General features: G+C 37.5%; 1 protein-coding gene across 7 annotated transcripts in view; it reads left to right on the forward strand.

Moving 5' to 3' along the window:
• The window catches only part of EPHA6 (EPH receptor A6), a 986,592-nt gene that overhangs the window by 447,549 nt on the left and 515,942 nt on the right, over nt 1-23,101 (forward strand). For all 7 annotated transcript variants that reach the window (XM_074389177.1, XM_039480541.2, XM_074389178.1 and 4 more), the window contains one exon: nt 22,041-22,376. In XM_074389177.1, coding sequence (XP_074245278.1) covers nt 22,041-22,376 — 336 coding nt within the window. The remainder of the gene's footprint in view (nt 1-22,040; nt 22,377-23,101) is intronic.

Here is a 23,101-nt window from a genome sequence, read left to right on the forward strand (position 1 = left end):
TGAGGCCCTACAGGTTTTTCTTATCCATAATCTGTCCTTAGGAAGTTATAGCAGTTAAAGGCTGCATGAGAAATTAGGAACAAAACTTCTGTTCTTTGTTCATCCCTTGACCATTTAAAAACACACAAAAAAATCAATTTAGGACCATAAAGTTAATGTGTGGGGGAGATTCCAGAGGAAACTTTAAAAGTCATTCTGTTATTGTTATGTAGAAAAGTTCAAGTGTCCTTGACCTTTTTCTTTAAAGGCAGGTATTTTTGAGTTTCTCCACATTTCTCTCATCTTACTTTCTCTCCAATTTCTTTGGTTAGAAGCAATGCAGTGTTCAATCTAATTTGAAGGTCATTTTAATGTATACACCAAGAATTTTAAATGAATTGTATTATATTATTAAAATATTGTAAAATACCGGGCCGGGCGCGGTGGCTCAAGCCTGTAATCCCAGCACTTTGGGAGGCCGAGGCGGGTGGATCACGAGGTCAAGAGATCGAGACCATCCTGGTCAACATGGTGAAACCCCGTCTCTACTAAAAATAGTAAAAAAAAATTAGCTGGGCATGGTGGCGCGTGCCTGTAATCCCAGCTACTCAGGAGGCTGAGGCAGGAGAATTGCATGAACCCGGGAGGCGGAGGTTGCGGTGAGCCGAGATCGCGCCATTGCACTCCAGCCTGGGCAACAAGAGCGAAACTCTGTCTCAAAAAAAAAAAAAAAAAAAATTATAAAATACCTGTACATTTCAAAAAATAAAATTGAATGTATTAATACATTGCTAAGCTATGCAAAAGTAAAATATCACTTCTTAGATTGTTTTAAAAGTCTCTTTAACTATGTTAACATAAAAAAAATCCACAATATATAAATTTAGAAAAAGTTAGAGGAGACTTTTTTTTCTTTTTTTGAGACAGAATTTCATTCTTGTCACCCAGGCCGGAGTTGCAGTGGCGTGATCCCGACTCACTGCAATCTCCACCTCCTGGGTTCAAGGGATTCTCCTGAACTCAGCCTTCTGAGTAGCTGGGATTGCAGGTGCACACCACCACACCTGGCTAATTTTTGTATTTTTAGTAGAGATGGGGTTTCACATGTTGGCCAGGCTGGTCATGATACTCCTGACCTCAGGTGATCCACCCTCCTCAGCCTCCCGAAGTGCTGGGATTACAGGCCTGAGCCACCGCCCCTTAGCTGAGAGTTCATTTTTTATAGAGTTACAGCTTTCAAGGTGGCCTTTCTGCAGGCTGAGAAACATAGCCTTTGACCAAGACAGGCGCTTTGAGGGTGATTGACAGGGATTTATGCTGAATGAGGTTGTAAAAGATACATATTAAATAAGGAAATTTATGAAAGCAGAAACATGCACATGCACAATTGAGCTTCAGCCTCAGCCTGGGACCCGCGTACAAAAAATGGCCATGTCAGCACAATTCAGGGGTGGAGTTTTCAGCCCTCTGATGTCAAAAGGTGAAGCAGAGGACGTAGAAACTCTTGCTGAGCATACTTTTGACTAGCCATAACTGCTCTGTGATTGGTGGCCTCTTCTTAGGAAGGAACGTTGGTTCCTTGCTATATCTAAACCACAAAAAGGGAGGGGCGGCATCAGGTATGATGATATGAGTCATGGAGTGAGTCTTTTTTTTTTTTTTAAAGGCAAAAAATTTTTTATTAAACTTTTACTAAGTATGAGGAATTTCCAAATTGCCCCAAGTAAAATGTTCATGACTGTATGTGATAGATACTGTAATCACTATTTTATAGATGAGAAAACAGATTGTGACAGACTTGTCTAATAGCACACTACGGTAAAGGCTACAGCCAGGAACATAAGGGCATACAAGGGATTTTGAGAGGGAATTTAAATTCATTTGCTTTGGCAAAACAGTTTCTCACTGATACCTAATTATAATTACAATATATATATTGTACTCACGGTTCTGGGGTACATGCGCAGATCATGCAGGATTGTTGCGTAGGTACATACATGACAATATGGTTTGCTGCCTCCATTCCCCCGTCACCTATATCTGTCATTTCTCCCCATGTTATCCCTCCCCAACCTCCGTACCCACCACTGTCCCTCCCCCGTCTCCCCAACACCAAAGTGTGTGATGCTCCCCTCCCTGTGTCCACGTGTTCTCATTGTTCAACACCCACCTATGAGTGAGAACATGCGGTGTTTGGTTTTCTGTTCTTGTGTCAGTTTGCTGAGAATGATGGTTTCCAGATTTAGCCATGTCCCTACAAAGGACATGAACTCACCGTTTTTTATGGCTGCATAGTATTCCATGGTGTATATGTGCCACATTTTCCTTGTATGAGTCTTTAAAAAGGGCTGACTTCCGTTTAACCCTTAGGGAAAAAAGCCTTACGGTAGTGAAGGAGGAGGTATAATGAGGTGGGTCCAGCCTCTCCTCTCCTCATCATAGTTGGGATCTCAGTTTTTAGATTTCTCTGGGGTCTCCTTGGCCATGAGAGGGTCTGTACAGTAGGTTGGAGGATTCTGATTTTATTTAATTTTTATTTTTATTTCGGTAGTTTTCGTGGAACAGGTGGTGTTTGGTTGCATGGGGAAGTTCTTCAGTGGTGATTTCTAAGATTTCGGTGCACCCATCACCCAAGCAGTGTACACTGTACTATATGTGTAGTCTTCTATCCCCTCGCTACCCTCCCATCCTTCCCCCTGAGTTCCCAGAGTCCATTATATCATTCTTATGTTGCTGGTCCTCATAGCTTAGCCACCAGTGTGAGAACATATATGATGTTTGGTTTTCCATTCCTGAGTTACTTCACTTCGAATACTGGTCTCCAGCTCCATCCAGGTTGCTTCAAATGCCATTATTTTGTTTCTTTTTATTGCTGAATAGTATTCTATGGGAGGGGGTGTGGGAGGGCATATATATATATATATATATATATATACATATATATATATTTCACAATTTCTTTATCCACTTATTAGTTGATGGGAATTTGGATTGGTTCCATATTTTTTTGCAATTGCAAATTGTGCTGCTACAAATGACTTCTTTTCCTCTAGGTAGATAGATACCCAGTACACCCAGTAGTGGGATTGATGGATCAAATAGGAGCTCTACTTTTATTTCTTTAAGGAATCTCCCCAGTTATCTATGGTGGTTGTACTACTTTATGTTCCCACCAGGAGTGTAGAAGTGTTCACCTTTTACCACATCCACACCAACATCTGTGATTGTTTGATTTCTTAATTATGGCCATTCTTGCAGGAGTAAGGTGATATTGCATTGTGGTTTTGATTTGCATTTCCCTGATAATTAGCGATGTTGAGCATTTTTTAATATGTTTGTTGGCAGTTTGTATATCTTCTTTTGAGAATTCTCTATTCATATCCTTTGCACACTTTTTTGATGGGAGTATCTGTTTTTTTCTTGCTGATTTGAGTTCCCTGTAGATTATGGATATTAGTCTTTGTCAGATACATAGTTTGCAAATATTTTCTCCTGCTCTGTGGGTTGTCCTTTACCTCTGCTGATTATTTCTTTTGCTTTAAGGAAGCTTTCTAGTTTAATTAGGTCTCATCTATTTGTCTTTATTTTTGTTGCATTTGCTTTTGAGTTCTTGGTCATGAACTCTTTGCCTAAGCCAATGTCGAGAAGAGTTTTTCTGATGTTATCTTTTAGAATTCTTATGGTTTTAGATCTTAGATTTAAGTCTTTGATCCGTCTGGATTTGGGTTTTGTATAAGGTAAGAGATGAAGATACAGCCTCATTGTTCTGCATGTGGCTTGCCATTTATCCCAGGACCATTTATTGAATAGGGTGTCCTTTTTCCACTTTATGTTTTCGTTTGCTTTTATTTTTATTTGTCAATTACATAAGTAAGATACTAAGGTGAACATTTACCCTTCCTGGTAATGCATTGGTACCAAAATTTTGCTTATTTTATGTACTTCCATAGAAGCAAAACTAGACTTACATAATATCACATACTTCTTAGAGGCAATGATGGAAATGTCCCAATTTTTTAAACTTAACTGATGCAGTTCATAGAGTTTTCTGCATTACTATAGACTCCCTTAAAAATATTTTTATGGAACACATTTAATAAAAATGTAACACATTCATTGTTGCTATTCAATAGTAGATGTAATTTTTCTTTCTGATTGTAAATGCTAAGTGACTGCTTTCTTCAGAAAAATACAGCCTAGAAAATTACTACTTTGTTTTTTTTTCCTGAGAACATATTTTAAGTTTATAAATAACGAAACAAAAATTCTGAATGTAATTTCTCACGGAGAAAAGTTTTTAGCAGACAAATCTTGCTATTATTATACATATGTAATCTTTCTTGCATGGTTCTGTGTAATATTATATATATTATGGACAATATACTACAGCTTAGGTAGTTGGTGGTATTTCAAATGGTTACAGTCCTGTCAGGCAAGTATCACTCAAAACCTGTGTAGGAAACTGAATGGAGCTTTCTAGGAGATAGAGGAAAATCTCCTCTTATTTTCTTAGGAGGCTATAAACAGAAGATCGGTAAATTGAGGGAACAAATTAGTTCCCATCTGTGTAAACCTTTAGTGTAGTAGTATAGTTGGTAATAAAAGAAAAATAAATATGGGATACAACAAGGTCTATTAATGTGATAAGCTTGTCAGTTATTGTTGAAGCAGATATGTGTATTTTTCCACTTACCTTGTATGTCACTTGAATTTGCTTTTATTTTTAATTTCCTTTTTATTGCTTGATATTATAAATTATATTTCAGAAATGCTAGCCTACCTGTTTCATGAAGTAGAAGCAAAGTAAGCTTTAATTCTGTTATTGTTGGGCAGAGTTTTAGACAGCAAACAGCATGCCATTGCTGCTATGGGGCAGGAAAAATAATTTTCCTTCCACCCTTCATAGTTCTTATTGGGACAGACTCCAGTAACAAAAAGATTAGCAAGAGAAAAGCAAACAGTAATTTATCAACTTGTATACCTCATGTATGCATTGGGCATACCCAGGGAATGAGTAAATCTCAAAGAGGTCGCTTTGAGTTTAGGTTTAAATACCATCTTCAGCTGCAAGAAAGAAGAGTTTTGGGTAGGGGAGCAGTAAAATCTTTAGCAGAGGTAAAACCACAGTAAATCAGGATCAGATTTGTCACACTGATTTCAGTCAGTGCCTTCTTCATGGATAAGAGTTTCTGGTGACTTAATGATCCTTCTCTGCCGGAGGAGACAAGGAAATACACTTACAAATGGAGATTTCCTTTGTAGATATAAATTTCCCATACAAAAGAGTAATTTCTACTTTGTTTTCAGTGTTTCTACTGTGTCTGCAGTTTCTCAAAATAACTGACTCAAAATAATCCTTATGCCAAGCGGCAGATTTTTGAGTGGTATATTCTGGTCTCCTATAGCCGTATTTTAGGGTGGCATATTCTGGTCTCCTACAGTCATATTTTGGGGAACATAATTTGATCTCCTGCATTGTCATCAGGGATCAAGAGAAATAACCCCCAAAGAAAAATGAAATATAGAGCTTTAGTCAAGTTTTCATAGTCCAGCCACAGGAGGCTTTATTCTCAAGGCTTCTCTCTGCTACTTTTTTAAGTGCTTGCTTACTTCGTTCAGCAAAGACTCAGCTTAGTGCTGAGTCCACTGTCTTTTAAAGCCAGATTTTCTCACAGTGGATCTTGGTGTTGTAGGAACAAAGGGAAAGCTGCTCTTCCACCCTCTCCAAATGCTTACTGATCTGTACTCACAATAGCCAGATTGAGAGGAGAAAAATGTGTAGAAATATATTAATGTGTGTAAGTCTCATATCAAATATGAGACTCTATATGAGACTCATAGACTGTGACATGGTAAAAAGCCCCATAAAACTGCATACCTCAACCATACCTCGGCTTTCTGTTTAAACTGCTCTCTAGGCCGGGCACGGTGGCCCAAGCTTGTAATCCCAGCACTTTGGGAGGCCGAGGCGGGTGGATCACAAGGTCGAGAGATGGAGACCATCCTGGTCAACTTGGTGAAACCCCGTCTCTACTAAAAATAAAAAACATTAGCTGGGCATGGTGGCACGTGCCTGTAATCCCAGCTACTCAGGAGGCTGAGGCAGGAGAATTGCCTGAACCCAGGAGGCGGAGGTTGCGGTGAGCCGAGATCGCGCCATTGCACTCCAGCCTGGGTAACAAGAGCGAAACTCCGTCTCAAAAAAAAAAAAAAAAAAAAAAAAAACTGCTCTCTATAACCCAAGTGTGAATGAGCAATTAAGGACTATAATCGTCACCTTACTCAGACAATGTGTAAACAAATGCTAATCTTGACTTTTGTGAATCACTTAAGTAACAACCAGAATGTCAAAAAGGGCCCCTGGCCCTTGGAATATCCAGTACCCCCTCACCGCCACCCCCCGACCCTCTGTCTCACGCCCAAGGTGATTTTTTACGGGTATAAAAGGGTCTTGACACTGTCCTTTGGGGGCCACGGGTTGGAGACACGCGAGTCCTCCGTGGCCGCCGGCAGTAAAGACCCTGCAATTTGCCATACTTCTGTCTTGGTGTTGACTTTCTATGCCTGCTCCAGTACAACAGACGGCCCAGATGGTTGAGGTTTATATACCCTCTTTGTAGGGGAAAGGAAATGGGGCCTGGAGACAATTGTGAGGGATAGTAACTGATTTTTTCGGAGAAATGAGTGTGCCCAAGGAACAATGGCCTGGGAGAGAGATTCTCTGAGGTCTAAGGGAGGTGCTGAAGAAAGTCAAGGGTAGAACTTCAATGTGAAGAAAAGTGGTGTTATTATGCAGATGAAGGATCTCAGGTAATCCCTAGGAGCTGCCCTCAGAGGAGTAGACGAAATGTCTTTCTGGGTTTGGTGATGACTTATAGTCATTATTTTTCTCTAGTGGTTGGTTTTTCCTGGTTATTTGACAAGATTCGTAGGGAAGGACCATTAAGGCAATGTATTTCTTCTGGATGAAGGTCCCTTAAACAAATAAAGGAACTTTAGAGAAAGCCCCTATTGGTCCCTTGGGAATGAAAGAGGATCAGAGAGACAGGGGGGCAGGGAAAGGTCAGAGAGATATTTTTGTTTTGAGGTTTATTGCTGAAGCCTTGCAGTTTCTTTTAATTCAAAGCACTCCGCATGCCAAAGGACCGTATTTTCTGAGCCCCAAAAGCATTTGCTAGATGTGTAAGGTTGGTCAAATTATTTAACTTCCCTTAACTTCAGTTGTACCATTTGTATTGATAACAACAATGCGCACTTCATACTGTTGTCACAGTGATTTAAATGAGTTAATATTTGAAAAGTGCTTAAAACGGTACCTTGCACATAATGGGTGCTACATAAATAAATGTTTGTTAAATTAAAAAGAAAGCTGTTCTCTAACAATTTATTTTGAAGCAGTGTCTGGAAAGTTAAAATTCAGACTATTAGAAATTTTACCATGATGCTGTTATGCCAGTTTTGCAGCTTCCATCATTTGTTTTCCAGCAAACTAATAATAATAATAATAATAATAATATGCTAAATTTCACGGCTGAGCGCAGTGGCTCAGGCCTGTAATCCCAGCACTTTGGGAGGCCAAGGTGGGTGGATCACGAGGTCAAGAGATCGAGACCATCCTGGTCAACATGGTGAAACCCCGTCTCTACTAAAAATACAAAAAATTAGCTGGGCATGGTGGCACGTGCCTGTAATCCCAGCTACTCGGGAGGCTGAGGCAGGAGAATTGCCTGAACCCAGGAGGTGGAGGTTGCGGTGAGCCGAGATCGCGCCATTGCACTCCAGCCTGGGTAACAAGAGCAAAACTCCGTCTCAAAATATATATATGCTAAATTTCTAAGATCTTTTCACAAAACATATTAAGTCCTGCACCTCTAAGCCTGTCATCGAATATGGTTAGCAGTGGCAAATCCAACGGGCCTGTAGCGACTTGTATGTACCTTCTCACACGAAGAACATTTGCAGACGGGTATAAGTAAGTATGAGACCAAGGCAAGTTTTAGAGCAGGAGTGAAAGTTTATTAAAATGTTTTAGAACAGGGACAAAAGAGAATCTACTTGAAAGAGGGCCAGGCGGGCACCTTGACCTATTCAGGTGCCTCATTTGGCCCTTTACTTGAGGTCATACACACTGGCATGGTTCCGGGGTTTCTGTTTTTTCTCCCCTGATTCTTCCCTTGGGGCCTGCTCTCTTCATGCGTCGTGGCCTGCCAGAGCTTAGGGGGACCACATGCGCAGTGTGTTTACTGAAGTTGTGTACATGCTCACTTGAGGCATTTCTTCTTACTAATTGAGCGTTCCTGAGGATAGATTGTACCAGTTAAACTCTGAAATTTTCCTGCTTATGCACGTGCTTGAGCCCACGTGCCCAGTTCCTGAGATCTTATTGGTAAGCTGCTGATCACCAGCTTCCAGTATTTTCTATCTATTGGTAGACTGCCGTTCCCTAGCACTGCTGCCACCAATTCTTATTTGAGAGAGAGAATTTAACAGCCACCTGGCCATCACCTGGTGGTTGCCTGACATTCCTGGGGTGGAGCGCCCTCTCCTGCTCTGTTCACGTCTGCCTAGCTGCCTACTCTCGCAACAGCAGTGAAATATTCAGAATGATACATTGACTAGGACAGAATGACTCTAGCAGTTATATGCAAAAAAAAAAAAAAAAGAAAGAAAAGAAAAAAGAAATATGAACTTCAAAGCATTATGTCTTCCAAAACTTAAAAGATGAGATTGTTGGGGAAGAAATCAGGAAAATGACAAGAGGTTGTTGGACAATTATACTTAAGTGGTTCATGGTAAGTCCAGCAAGATATCAAACTTTGGGGGTCAGGAATCGAACAAGCACTTAACCTTTTTTGTTTTCCATTAACCACAAACAGTAGCAAAATTTTAACAGATATACATTCTCTCCACCCTAGATATTGTATTTCTATGAATTTGACATTCTTTATTTCCTTTATTCTAATGGTGTTTTATCTAAGGATTGGAATTTAGATCATCAGCCCTCCCTATCACTTTGTGGTGTCTTGGTGAATCTAACCATTTAAAACAGTGCTTTCAGAGAACGTTCTAGGGATTTAAAAGGAAGTATTTTCTTGGTTTCAGGGGTAGAGAGGAAAGAAACTAAAATTTTCAAGTGTGTGATGAAACCATTTTGAATGTGTGATTAAAAAATGAAGAACTAAAATTGTGGAAATGAGTAAGCAAAACATTTGGCCAGTAAATGGCCTAGAAGGTGAAGATTTCGTCAACAGATGTAGGAGGTGATCATAGAAATAATGAGATTTTAAAGATTCTAAGAAGCCCTGTTGCTTAGGGCTTTGCTCAAAACAACAGCAACAAACCCAAAACGTTTCTAGTACAATACAGAAATTTGTAAGAGGTTTGCAAATTTCTTTGGGTTTGTAGAGATGGATGTCATTTTATTTGATGATCTTGATTTATTTACATAAGAGTTATTAGGTGGCTCAAATAGCTACAGTCTAAAGAAAAGTATGTCTCACATTCAAAGCTAATCCTTCCCATTGTTGGGAGGTGATCTGATCTTTCTATTTTCTGTTAGGCCTGGCTGTTACTGCTTATCTCCTCTCCTGACTTTTTGCTTCTACTCACTCCTTCCTTCCTTAGAACCTGTATATATATTCAGGTTTCATCATTTAAAAAAAAATGCTCCCAGTCCAATTTTTCTCCCTTTAGAGAAAGCATACAGTTGGAAAAATAGTCATCATTGGCTATGTCCACTTTCACTTTTATTTTGCTTTTTACGGCATTTAGATGTTTCCATTCACTCTACCGCAAGTAGGTTGTTTCTACTACGTCTAATAAACTGCTTAAGAATAATTCACCCACCAATGATCTTCATTGACATTTAGTTTTAGAAACATTTTTGTCCTGTTATTCGTGACACTTATCCCTGTTGATCATTCTCTTTTACTTAAAACTTCTTGTTCCCTTTCAATCTAACACATTGCAATCTCCGTTTCTCCCTCCTAATTTTCCGATCATTTTGTTTACCACCATCGATGATTTTTCTTCTTTTGCTCACCTGTTAAATGTTAAATTTTCCCGTGTTCTTTGTATGGCCCTCTTACTTTTCACGTGTTCTCCTATCTTCCATAATGTCAAATGCCACTTGTAGATAGATGATGCCCATATTTCTATCAGCATCTCAGTCTTCTCTCCTGAAGTGTGGAGTCTTCTATCCAACTGATTATGGGCTCTGACAACCTGTGTGTCCTGTGGAAACCTGCCAGCAACTCTGACTTATATTATGGCACACTCCTCTTGATTACCAAACTCCTGGACTTCAAACATGCTGAACTTGTTTTCACTCTCAGTGCCCACAGGTTCCTCTACTTGAACTGCTCTCCCTTTTAGGTCTCCTTCCTTACGTTTTCTTTTTGCTATTCAGGATCAAATATCAGCTTTTAGGACAGGCATTTCCTGACTGCCTCCCTCAAAATAAAATTCCTCCCACTTACTCCTTTTTACGTCATTGTGTTTTATTTTTTATAAATTATATCATTCTTTGAAAATACTTGGTTTATTTATATACCTGCTTCCTCATTTATTGTCATTCTATCCACAATAGACTGCAAGGTACCTGGCATATAGTAGACCCTAAGCACCTGATGAATGAATAACACATAATTTCAAGCTTAACCTGTCATAGCCAATATTACTGCTTTCTCCCCCAGCCTGCTGACCCAGCCTAACTTTTGTTTCTGTGTCCTGATGAATCCTCATCAATCCCCATCCAGGCCGTGAAGCTGAAATCATCACCTCTACTCCTGACCTTGAAATAGCCTTTCAGTTCTGCTGTCCATTCCTTCTTGTAAATTCCCGGCCTTATCCTTTTACTCAAAACTCTCAACTTTCCTTTGGGCTAATTTAATAATATCCTAGCAAGTCTCCTTCCTTTAGTCTTTCATCCTTTCTAAACATCTTCCAAATTGTTAGAAAGTATTGTTTCTAAAAGAACAGCCGCAATAATGAAAAACTTTGATCATATTCCCACTGCTGCTTAGAGCCTTTCACATCTCCAGCCCTTCCTTGCCAAAATTATAAGTCAATCTAAAGACATCCGAGGTCCCGGCTTGTGCGTCTCTCCCTATCCAACTTTAACTTTACCAGGATTTCTCAAATAGTCTGGATTTTCATCCAGTTATTCCTGTTACGTCGGCTGCATACCTCCAGGTTTGGACCTGCTTCTTTTTCTTTTTGTTATTGTTGTTTTCTTTTAAAAAAAAAAAAAATCATTGTCTTTCTTTTGCATAAACTGATAAATATATTTTAAAGATTTGGAGTAAGAAATTTAAAAAGAAATGCTGAATGTGTTCTCTAATTTTTTTTTTTTTTTTGAGACGGAGTTTCGCTCTTTTCACCCAGGCTGGAGTGCAATGGCGCGATCTCGGCTCACCGCAACCTCCGCCTCCTGGGTTCAGGCAATTCTCCTGCCTCAGCCTCCTGAGTAGCTGGGATTACAGGCACGCGCCACCACGCCCAGCTAATTTTTTGTATTTTTAGTAGAGACGGGGTTTCACCATGTTGACCAGGATGGTCTCCATCTCTTGACCTCGTGATCCACCCGCTTCAGCCTCCCAAAGTGCTGGGATTACAGGCTTGAGCCACAGCGCCCGGCCTCTAATATTTTAATCTATTTAATGCCCTCTTAACTTTCTTTCTCAGGTGAGCCATTAGTGTGTGCTTTCTACTTTAAGGAATCAGCTGTGGGGGACACTCCACAGTATCAGGTCTTGATCAGTCAGGGCTGCCTCTGGGAGCAGTTTGGAGAGCAGGAGACCCTGCTACCTGCTAAGAAGTCTGTTATCAAAATAACTGTCCATGGCTTTTCCAGGCCAAAAGGGAGAAATTGTCACTAAGGTTGAGAAACAAAGTAGGCAAATCGAGTTATTGAAAAAAAAAAAAAAGGACTTGTCAAGCAGAAAATACAGAGTGTGAGAGGGTGAGAGGAGTGAAGTCAGAGTCTAATAGGTGGGTGAGTGAGAGGTTAGAAGAAAGTTTTCATGGTCTTAGCACTTTTACCTTGATGTTTTTCATGCATTTAAATCAACAGAGAAATTGTCTTTTAAAACTAACGAACAGGTGCTGGAAGATTAACACATTTAACAAACATTTATGTTACCTACGTAGAAAAGTTCAAACATAAAATGTAAATCATACATATGGGTAATTCTAATGCATACCCTTAGGATTTTGTTTTGTGTTGTTTTGATCATCTAATTATGCAATCAAACAAACACCTGCGAATGAAAACATTTTGTTACAACTTCATTCTTAATACGCAGATAAATATCAAGTCTTTGTGTTTGATATACAGTGACAGTGATTAGGAAGAAAGCATAAAACTTGAATTTACATTTGCTCTAAGGCTAGCAGTGTAAAGCTTGGTTTCTTTATTGCTGGAATGATTGGCCACTTGAGAAAATTATTTTTCTCCCACTCTTACTCTGCATAGAGTAAATACTCTTTGAGGTGTAGTTGGAGAGGTGTTCTTTCCTGTTCTTCAGCTGCTTTAGCCACATCCTGGCTTCTGGTGTGCCCAGGATACTCACAATCCAGGTATCCCTGTTCTGTTTGTCATCTCTTCTTCCCCCACCATCTCTTTACTTTTTTTCCTCTTTTTTAAATGTAAGTTTGGCATGAAGAAAACTACTCTGGCCGGGCACAGTGGCTCACGCCTGTAATCCCAGCACTTTGGGAGGCCGAGGTGAGTAGATCACGAGGTCAAGAGACCGAGACCATCATGGTCAACAAGGTGAAACCCCGTCTCTACTAAAAATACAAAAAATTAGCTGGGCATGGTGGTGCGTGCCTGTAGTCCCAGCTGCTCGGGAGGCTGATGCAGGAGAATTGCCTGACCCAGGAGACGGAGGTTGTAGTAAACGGAGATCGTGCCATTGCACTCCAGTCTGGGTAACAACAGCGAAACTCTATCTCAAAAAAAAAAAAAAAGAGAAAAGATAAAAAGAAAAGAAAAAAAAAAAAGAAAACTATTCCGGCCCCTTGCTTTTCCATCTCACAACTGAAATTCAAAAGTACAGCTGATTGTTTGGGTGACTCATTGTACAGAAAATGCAGCATTCACAATTTTGCAGAGCCTAGAAAGGAAGAAATTGCAATGATAGATTTTTTTTTTTTTTTACCTCAAGAAAGCTGTTATATTTTAGACTTGACTTACTATAAAAAATAACTTTAAATATTCACTCCGTATATTGCAATGCTATATTTTTGAAATGAAAATGACTCTTACACTACTGAATAGACACCTATATGTAATGAATACCAGTTTCCCTAATTATAGATTACTGATAGACAACACTTGAGTTTGATGGAGTTGCCTAAACGTACATACTTTAATTTTTATTTCAGCAGAGGTACTTTCGTCAAATAATCTGGGAGAGTTTTCTCTATAAGAAGAATCATTAGGTGGCCATTCTGCCGATGCTGGAGAATTGAGTTACTACTTGTTGCCAGTATGACTTTATTTCTGACCTCTGCAGTTGGAACTCACAAAGAATTGTCCCACTTATAATCATTTGTTTGTACACAACAGACCATTATCAAGAATCATCCATAATTTGAAACAGAACATCCATAATTATTGCTACAATGTTAGGCATTTTGAAAAAAGTTTATGAATTTGCATGAATTTATTGATTCATTGTTTTGCTTCTGCCTCTGAAATTATGAAAGTGCTTGGACTCTTCACATTTCTCTTTTCCATCCCTAATGGATGCTTGTCTAAAAGTAACTGACTCAACCATTGAAAAGGGCATATATAGGTATGCATGATTTTTTTCATGGTATTAGGGAAACTGGATAATGTTTAACTCAAAAAAATCTAAGGCCAGGACCTCATTTTATTCATATTTAAGTGTTCTCTTTTTCATTCATATGATTATGTTTACTTTTACTGTTGATCTGCATGTCTATAATACATTTATGTAATTATTACAATTAGTTATTCTATGGGCTGATATTGAGATTTTCTTCCTGCATTGATAAGGATAGTTGATAGCTACTGTTTTAGAAATTTCCCAAGCTAAAATTATGTACTTGCTCTGTGGCATAGAAACTTAAGGATACAAATGTTTACTTTTCAAGCTTTCAAGTGTCTAGAGAACTGAATTTTGAGAAATTTTTATTCTCTCTGAATGGGTAAAGAGATGGTGGCACCCTATTCTCTTATGGGTCTTTTTTAGTTAATCTCAGTTTTCATAATGTAAACATTCCCTTCTACTTCAATTTTCATGTAATGTAGGTCTATTCTTAAAGAGTAACACTAGGGTCTTACCAAAATTACAACCTTGAATTATCTGCTTTCCAATACTTGTCAAAATTTGTTGTATGTGAAATATAATTCTTAGAGAATTGCAGAAAACCATACATTGCATTTATTTCTTTAGTTAAAACATGTTACCTTTAGTTCAAGCTAGATTAGCAGACTTGTGCCTATGAACACAAATACTGCAGTGTAATATGTGCATTCTTTGCTAAGTGTAAATCATCTCTTGTATAAAATGGGGACAGTAATCACCATTTTCAGGGTTATTGTGATGACTGAGTTAAATAAGTCATGTGAAATATTAAGTACACCCCTTACAGTTAGCTATATTTTTTTCAGTATCTGCTTACAAGGTATAAAAGTGATCAGTTCTGACACAAGATAGCAAGGTGTTGTCACAAGGGAGGTAACAAATAAATCAGAATGTGAAGGATGAGCAGGAAATTTTCAAAGAGCAAAAGGAGGTAAAGGCAATTTAGGAACAGTATGTACAAAGGCACTGAGATGCAGCAAAAGGGAACTGAAGGCTAAGGAATGGACTGAGGCCTGGTATGAAGACAGTTGTATGCAAAGGTGAGACATTTGGGTTTTATTCTGGAAATGAATGGTGTTTGGTCCATTACATTTTTTTGTTTTCTTGAACTATTAATTTTAAAAATAAAATGGCTTCTAAAAGTTATTTGAGTCCCGATTGATGGGACTATGAAAACATTGATGCATAACAAGTTTTGTTTTAGACATCAACTTAATTACTGAAAGTAGTCGCAAGCCTATTGAAGATAATCAGAAGCAATCCGTTTTGCTGTATGAAATGCAAAAGATTTAAAGTGTGCATACTCCTGAATTTTGAGTAATATTTACTTTGAAAACTTTTCAATTGCTTTTCTGTATATAAAATTATTTAAAACCTCTAAGAGCATTATTTAACGGAGTCTTTTATAGGAAGGCAATAATCGGTCACTAATTTGTACATTTTGAAAATGTGTATTTGACAATACTTTGAAAACAAAAAAACTATATAAAATACAGTGGACCCTTGAACAACATCGGGGTGAGGGGGACCAATCCACCCCCACTTGTGGTTGCAAATCTGCATCTAACTTTTGGCTCACCCCTAACTTAACTACAAATAGCCTACTGTTGACCAAAAAGTCTAATGAAAAGATAAACAGTTTATTAATGCATTTTGTATGTTATATGTGTTACATATTATATTATTACAATAAAGTAAGCAAGAGAAAAGAAAATGTTATTAATAAAATCATAAAGAAAGACAAAATGTATTTACTACTAAGTGAAAGTGGATCATGAGGAAGGTCTTCCCCCTCATTGTCTTTGGGTTGAGTGAGCTGAGGATGAGAAGAAAAAGGGTGGTTTGCTCTTTCTGTCTCGGGGTGGCAGAGGCAGAAAAAGTGGAGGAGGTGAAAGGGCAGGCAGGAGAAGCAAGCATACTTGGTTCAACTTTTATTGAAAATATAAGTAGACCTATGCACTTCAAAATCCATGTCGTTCAAGGGCAACTGTACACTTTGGTATTTATTTGTTAGATTTTCTATCTATAGGCTGAATATGATGTAATAGAGTTTTTTAAAATCTAAACAGATAAATCATAGGTATCATTCTACCACTAATGGACTGCATAACCTTTATGTGATTAACGTACTTTTCTGAACCTCATTTCTTCATCTGAATATACTCATATGGTTCCGTCCTGTGCTGAGGTGGAGCTCTGATTTTATGATTGTCATTCATTTCCAAATAGAAAATATTTAATAAACAAAACCTATAGATAGAGCAAGAAATGATTTAGAGAAAGAAAATACAAAATTCTTTTACAGATTCTCCTGTTAAATACGTTTTTTAAAGATTATATAGGAAGGATATCAGATTAACTATATGGATGTAGATTAAAGATCAAATCAATAGTGAAGATTCAAAGGATGAAATGACTTTTATAGTTTAAAATTTTTTCTCTATAGATTGCTGACAACTTATATTTTCAGTACAATATTAATTTCTGGGGATATGCTTTTTTATCTCTACCTATGTACTTATTTTTCTTAATTCTACAATCTTACTGACATGTAAAAGCATTTGTCTAAGCATCTTTAAATGGTCCAGTGTGTTCTTTTAATCTTGTCTTTGACACAGATTAGGATAGAACTATTTTTCTCTCATTTTTATTTTATTTTATTTTTTATTTTATTTTATTTTATTTTATTTTATTTTATTTTATTTTTTGAGACGGAGTTTCGCTCTTGTTACCCAGGCTGGAGTGCAATGGCGCAATCTCGGCTCACCGCAACCTCCGCCTCCTGGGTTCAGGCAATTCTCCTGCCTCAGCCTCCTGAGTTGCTGGGATTACAGGCACGTGCCACCACGCCCAGCTAATTTTTTGTATTTTTAGTAGAGACGGGGTTTCACCATGTTGACCAGGATGGTCTCGATCTCTTGACCTCGTGATCCGCCCACCTCGGCCTCCCAAAGTGCTGGGATTACAGGCTTGAGCCACCGCGCCCGGCTTTTCTCTCATTTTTAAAGTCAGAAATATGAATAAATTTATTTCCTGTTAATAAACCATACTACTACATTCATTAAATTAACAAAGGCAGCAACTTAAGAACTGATTAAATATAGCTTAATAGGTAGTTGTCTTTCATGACTTGGTATCTTCAGGTATTTAGATGAAATTTTTATTATTCTTAAGATTTTAAAAAGTACCTCTGCAAACTATAATTAACTATGGACTTACTGGGCGAACAGTCACTCTTCAGTCCATATGAAAAATCCCCCCGTTTGTTTATGGGTTAACGTATTTTTACGATTATAAACGTGAAACATTAATCTGTACCAGCTGATGCAACAACTGAAATATGGCCCTTTAGCTTTTTCTTCCCCTGTGTCAGCCTTTATTTAAGTATGTTCTGCAGAATGCTAGTATTCCTCTAGATGGTCCTTGGAAAATAAGATTCTGTGAACAAACTTTTGGGAAATGTTGGATTCCACAAAGTGAAGCAAATAGTATTACTTTTGTTTCAGCATCAGTTCACCAAAAAAGTCTTATCTGAACAACAAACTGATTTTTGTGTGATACTTCATGGGACTAGAAGTATTGCATAGGACATATTTTAAGAGACACAGTTATGTTTAAAAACAATTTACATTAAGAACTTCGATGAAATGAAACAAAACAAAAATTACAACACACCTGATCTCTGAGAGGAAGATTGAGCCTACAGGGACAGATGTTTTTCTGGTAAGGGAAGAGACAACCTTGTTACAAGCATCTCATAAGTATTACTGGTAGAACACTATTCCTTTATTGGTTAAAATTATAAAGTGAACCTTCAAATCAAAACAAAGAAAAGTGTTTTCTAGTTAAAAAACAATTAATGGAAAATAAAATTGTAACACAACTAATAGAAATGAAATTGTAGTTTTTAGGTAAAATTTATTATATAATGGACTTGAAAAACCACTAGTTTCAAATCAGAATAATTGCCCTTTTCTTATAAAGTCAGTCTGGAAGGTGAGGACTGGAGATTGTTTTCTTTCTATGTGAATTATTTATTTCTTTTAAAGAAACAAAACAACATGAGGAAATACCTGAAAGTTTTCAATACAGATGTCTCCCAAAGTGTTATTGCTGCCATGTTATTTTTTCAACATGTCACGTAATGTTTCTATAATTTATAAATGATAACAAAGCAATCAGGCCACATTCATAAAAGCCCAGTGACACACAATTTAGTTGAATCTGAGGATAAGAATTAATAGTCTCTCTTTGTTCCAAGTTCTAAATCTCAGTAAATGATTCACTGCATGTCATTACAGCTTAATATTTGCATGAAATCACAGTTTAGCTGGCATAATTTAACAGCAATTAGAAAGCTATTTAATCGTCATGCAAATTGGTTTGAGGGCCCTTGAGTAAGAAGGGTGTCAGCCTTCTTTTTTTTTTTTAAGTATCTCCAGGCGGACAGTTATATACTTGTAGACTCCCATAACATAATTGATAACATTCTTCCTAGCATGAAAATATAAGTGAATAATAATTCATGTTTTCCATTATAAATAAAAGACCAACAATATGAATATGTCATTCTGTAGGAAAACATTATTATGATAACGATAATGAATCTTTCTCCTAGGCATAAATCTAGGTTGGAGGTAAAAAGTTACATTTATCTCTGTTCTCTAGTTTATTATCCTCTCCACATTTGCCTTTCTGAAGGTAGACACTTCTGTAAACCCTATGAAACATGATATGGCATAAAGGATGGCACTCGGCAACCTTTTAGAAAAATGATTCATTGCATTTCTAGGTGATATACCTATAGGTAGCTTAGCTAAGGTCTGTTCCTGTTGTACATAGAACACTGTGGCACTGTTTACAATAGCAAAGACCTGGAACCAACCCAAATGCCCATTGATGATAGACTGGACAAGGAAAATGTGGCACATATACACCATGGAATACTATGCAGCCATAAAAAATAATGAGTTCGTGTCTTTGTTGGAACATGGATGAATCTGGAAACCATCGTTCTCAGCAAACTGACACAAGAACAGCAAATCAAACACCACATGTTCTCACTCATAGGTGGGTATTGAACAATGAGAACACGTGGACACAGGAGGGGAACATCACACAGTGGGGTCTGTTGGGGGAGACCAGGGGAGAGACAGTGCGAGGTAGGGAATTGGGGATGGATAACTGGGGAGAAATGCCAGATATAGGTATTGGGGGGATGGAGGCAGCAAACCACATTGCCGTGTATGTACCTATGCAACAATCCTGCGTGTTCTGCACATGTACCCCAGAACCTAAAGTGCAATAAAATACATATATATATATATATATATATAAAGAAAAAAAGAAAACTATCCAGACTCATCCCAATGAGCCTAGCAGTCCTGCATTATCTAGTCTCTTCCTGTTTCTTAAAAGTTGCTTCATGCATTTCCCTCTGCAGTCTAGCCACAGTGACTTTCTGACAGTTTCGTGATTATTTCAAGATCTTTCTTGACAAGAAGGCAGACTTTCTATTACTGATATTCTTCCCACCCCTCCACCCATTGTCCTCACCACCTCTACAAGGCTTTCTCAGAATGTTACCTAAAACAGGGGTCGCCCTGATTGATTTTATTTCAGCACCTGTCGTCATTTTTGTAATTGCACTCAGATTTGAATTTTATTCATCCGTTTAAATGTATCTAGCCACTCTACTAAAATGTAAATAAGAAAGCAGAGATAATGTCTACCATGCCTTATCTCTGAAAGCCCAAGGTCTAGTAGAGTATCTGCCATATAATAGGCACGAAATGAAATATGTAATGAATGAATGGCTTTAGTTTGAAATCCAGAAGGAGATTTTATCAAAACTTGAATGTGTTTCTAGGAGGGAATGTTGGGAGACATTCCTTTCCACTCTCAAAGCAGATTTTCTTGGTAACAAAACTTAGAGAATCGGTTCAGCTTTTTTTAAATGAAGGTTTCTAAAATATGGCATGAATGTTGTTTGACCAGTCGTTTATACAATATATTATTTCTCTAAATATCTCTCGTAAGTATAATCACAGCAATATGGATCCTGTGTTTTTTCATATTTAGTACTTAGCGCAGTGCCTGGCACCTAGAAGACATTCAGGTAATATTTGTTCAGTGGACATAATGAAACTGGGGCTTGAAGGACTCAGATAAGTATATAGGATTATTCACACACTTTTAAGGGAAGGCTGGAAGAATTAAAGTAAGCTACCAAATACTGTATGCAGTGTGATCTTCGTGGAAAAACTGAAGAAGATGCTCATTCCCCCCTTAGGACTCACTTGGCTTTTGAGGTCTTTATGACAAATAAAAGATTGTGCGGGTCTCTTAGGGCCATACTTACTTTTAAGGACACACTAACTTGTGTTTAGTAAACTTAATCTAAATGAAAGTCTTGCCATCATTTCTTGTCTGTGGCCCCTTTTTATCCCTTCCATATAGTGCTTTTATCTCATCAAATTGATAAAGACTTAAGAAAAGGCTTTTTATTGGCTTTAATTTTCATTTCTTTTTCCTTTTTTCCAAATTGTCTGTTCACCCTAACTTTATGGTTATTTATTCTCTTTTTTTTTTAAATTTATAATGTTTTTATTGTGGTAAAATATACATAACATTTATCATTTTAACCATTTTAAAGTATATAGTTCTGTGGCATTAAATGCATTTCCACATTGTTCTGCACCCATCTCTAGAACATTTTAATTTTCCCTTGCCGAAGCTCCTTACCCATTAAACACTAACACCCCATTTCCCCTTCCCTCGGGCTCTGGCAACCACCAGTGTACTCTCTGTACCTACGAATTTGTCTACTCTACGTAACTGATATCAATGGAGTTTTATATTTGTGCTTTTGTGTGCGGCTTATTTTACTTGGTATGTCTTCCAGGTTCATCCATGTTTAGCTTGTATCAGAATTTCCTTCCTTCTCAAGGCTAAATAATGTTCCATTTTACGTATATACCGCATTTTGTTTATCTAACATCTGTCAGTGGATACGTGGGTTGCTTCCATTGGGCTATTTTGAATAATGCTGTTATCATCAGAAGTTTATCTGCTTAACTCCCTATTTAAAATATCTGTTTAAGTCCCTATTTTCAATTCTTCTGGGTCCATACTCAGAACAGAAATTTCTGGATTATATGGTAATTCTGTTTAATTTTTTTGAGGAAGCATCATGCCATCTTCCATAGTGGCTGTGTGATTTTACATGGCCATGAGTAGCACACAAGGGTTCTAAACAACTAATAATGTTGGATATCTTTTCATGTCCAACATTATTAATTATGAAAATACAACCAAATCACAGTGAGCTATCACTTCATACCTATTAGGACGGCTTTTAGTAAAAACAAAATAGAAAAAAAAAATGTAACAGGTTATTTATTCTTAACTTTTGGAAAACAGATTCTTAGTGATTTTCAGGAGCAATGAATGGGGACTTTATCTATATACCAATTATAGTAAGAAGACTGAAAAACCACAGTGTGTTTTGTGTATGTATGTCACTATTTTTTTCAAATTTTGAAAATGGTGATATAATTAATAAGATATCATTAAAGCTATCATAATTTAAAATAATTTTCATATATATTTTTGTCTAGTTTAAAAAGTATAATAACCATATGTTTTAAGATATGCTGATTTTTAAATTAAATATTGAATTTCATACTCCAAAAACTTAAGGTATAGATCTTTACTCCTCAATACTCCTTCCTTACTAGACTTAATGAACTATTTTAACCATATGATCATTATAGATCCCATTAGAAAAAGAATTTGAACGAACATAAAAGACCAACAGGGCCGGGCGCGGTGGCTCAAGCCTGTAATCCCAGCACTTTGGGAGGCCGAGGCGGGTGGATCACGAGGTCAAGAGATCGAGACCATCCTGGTCAATATGGTGAAACCCCGTCTCTACTAAAAATACAAAAAATTAGCTGGGCATGGTGGCGCGTGCCTGTAATCCGAGCTACTCAGGAAGCTGAGGCAGGAGAATTGCCTGAACCCAGGAGGCGGAGGTTGCGGTGAGCCGAGATCGCGCCATTGCACTCCAGCCTGGGTAACAAGAGCGAAACTCCGTCTCAGAAAAAAAAAAAAAAAAAAAAAAAAAAAGACCAACAGGTGTTTATGAATGACGTTTACAATTTAACACCATAATTCATTGTCCTATACATGTACATATGTTTTTTAATTGCTTTTCTCTAGGGCCACCTTCAGCTCCTAGGAATGTGGTTTTTAACATCAATGAAACAGCCCTTATTTTGGAATGGAGCCCACCAAGTGACACAGGAGGGAGAAAAGATCTCACATACAGTGTAATCTGTAAGAAATGTGGCTTAGACACCAGCCAGTGTGAGGACTGTGGTGGAGGACTCCGCTTCATCCCAAGACATACAGGCCTGATCAACAATTCCGTGATAGTACTTGACTTTGTGTCTCACGTGAATTACACCTTTGAAATAGAAGCAATGAATGGAGTTTCTGAGTTGAGTTTTTCTCCCAAGCCATTCACAGCGATTACAGTGACCACGGATCAAGATGGTAAGTTCCACTGCTGTTCTCTCAAAACAGACCTATAATTTCTTTTGAAATGATGTAGTATCCCTCAGGGGCCTATATTCACTGCAGGTGCAATGCAGTCATATACATTATACACTGCAGAGGTAATTCTCTGGTTGTTGTTCTTTCCTAAAATTCAGAAAGATGTTTTTATATTACTTCTCAGTAGTATGACCAATAAGATGAAATGCTTCCCTCTAATGTTTGTGTACTCATGTTTTTTATATTCTCATATAACAACATATCTTAATGAGTAAGTCCACATTACTCACCAACAGAAGTCAGAAATCAATAAAATGTTATTAAATGAATTGAATTTCAATTGCCCCACTTATGCTGCCATCCCTTTTGCATGTCATAAAGCAAATAGTAATAATTTTTATATTATAATTCACGTCTATATTATAAAAGCATTCCAGCCAACATATTTAACTGTGATCCACTCTAAATAGCAGAAAAATTTAGAAATGTGTTCAAATGCCGTAATCTATGTGAAGTCTGTGCAAAGTAGTTAAGCTGTTCAGAAATCTGATGAATTCAGTTAAATGTTCTCTTTATAACATCATAGATTTTTGCTACAATATGGTCAGGCGCAAACACTCCTATGATTTTTACAAGTATATACTCTCTCTAATTCCACCATAACATGATTATATTGCAGAGCAGGAAACAGGAAACGCTTAAGAGATTTTTTAAAACTCTTTTTG

This window comes from Saimiri boliviensis, chromosome 18 (assembly GCF_048565385.1).
Source record: "Saimiri boliviensis isolate mSaiBol1 chromosome 18, mSaiBol1.pri, whole genome shotgun sequence".
NCBI classification, from domain to species: Eukaryota; Metazoa; Chordata; class Mammalia; order Primates; family Cebidae; genus Saimiri; species Saimiri boliviensis.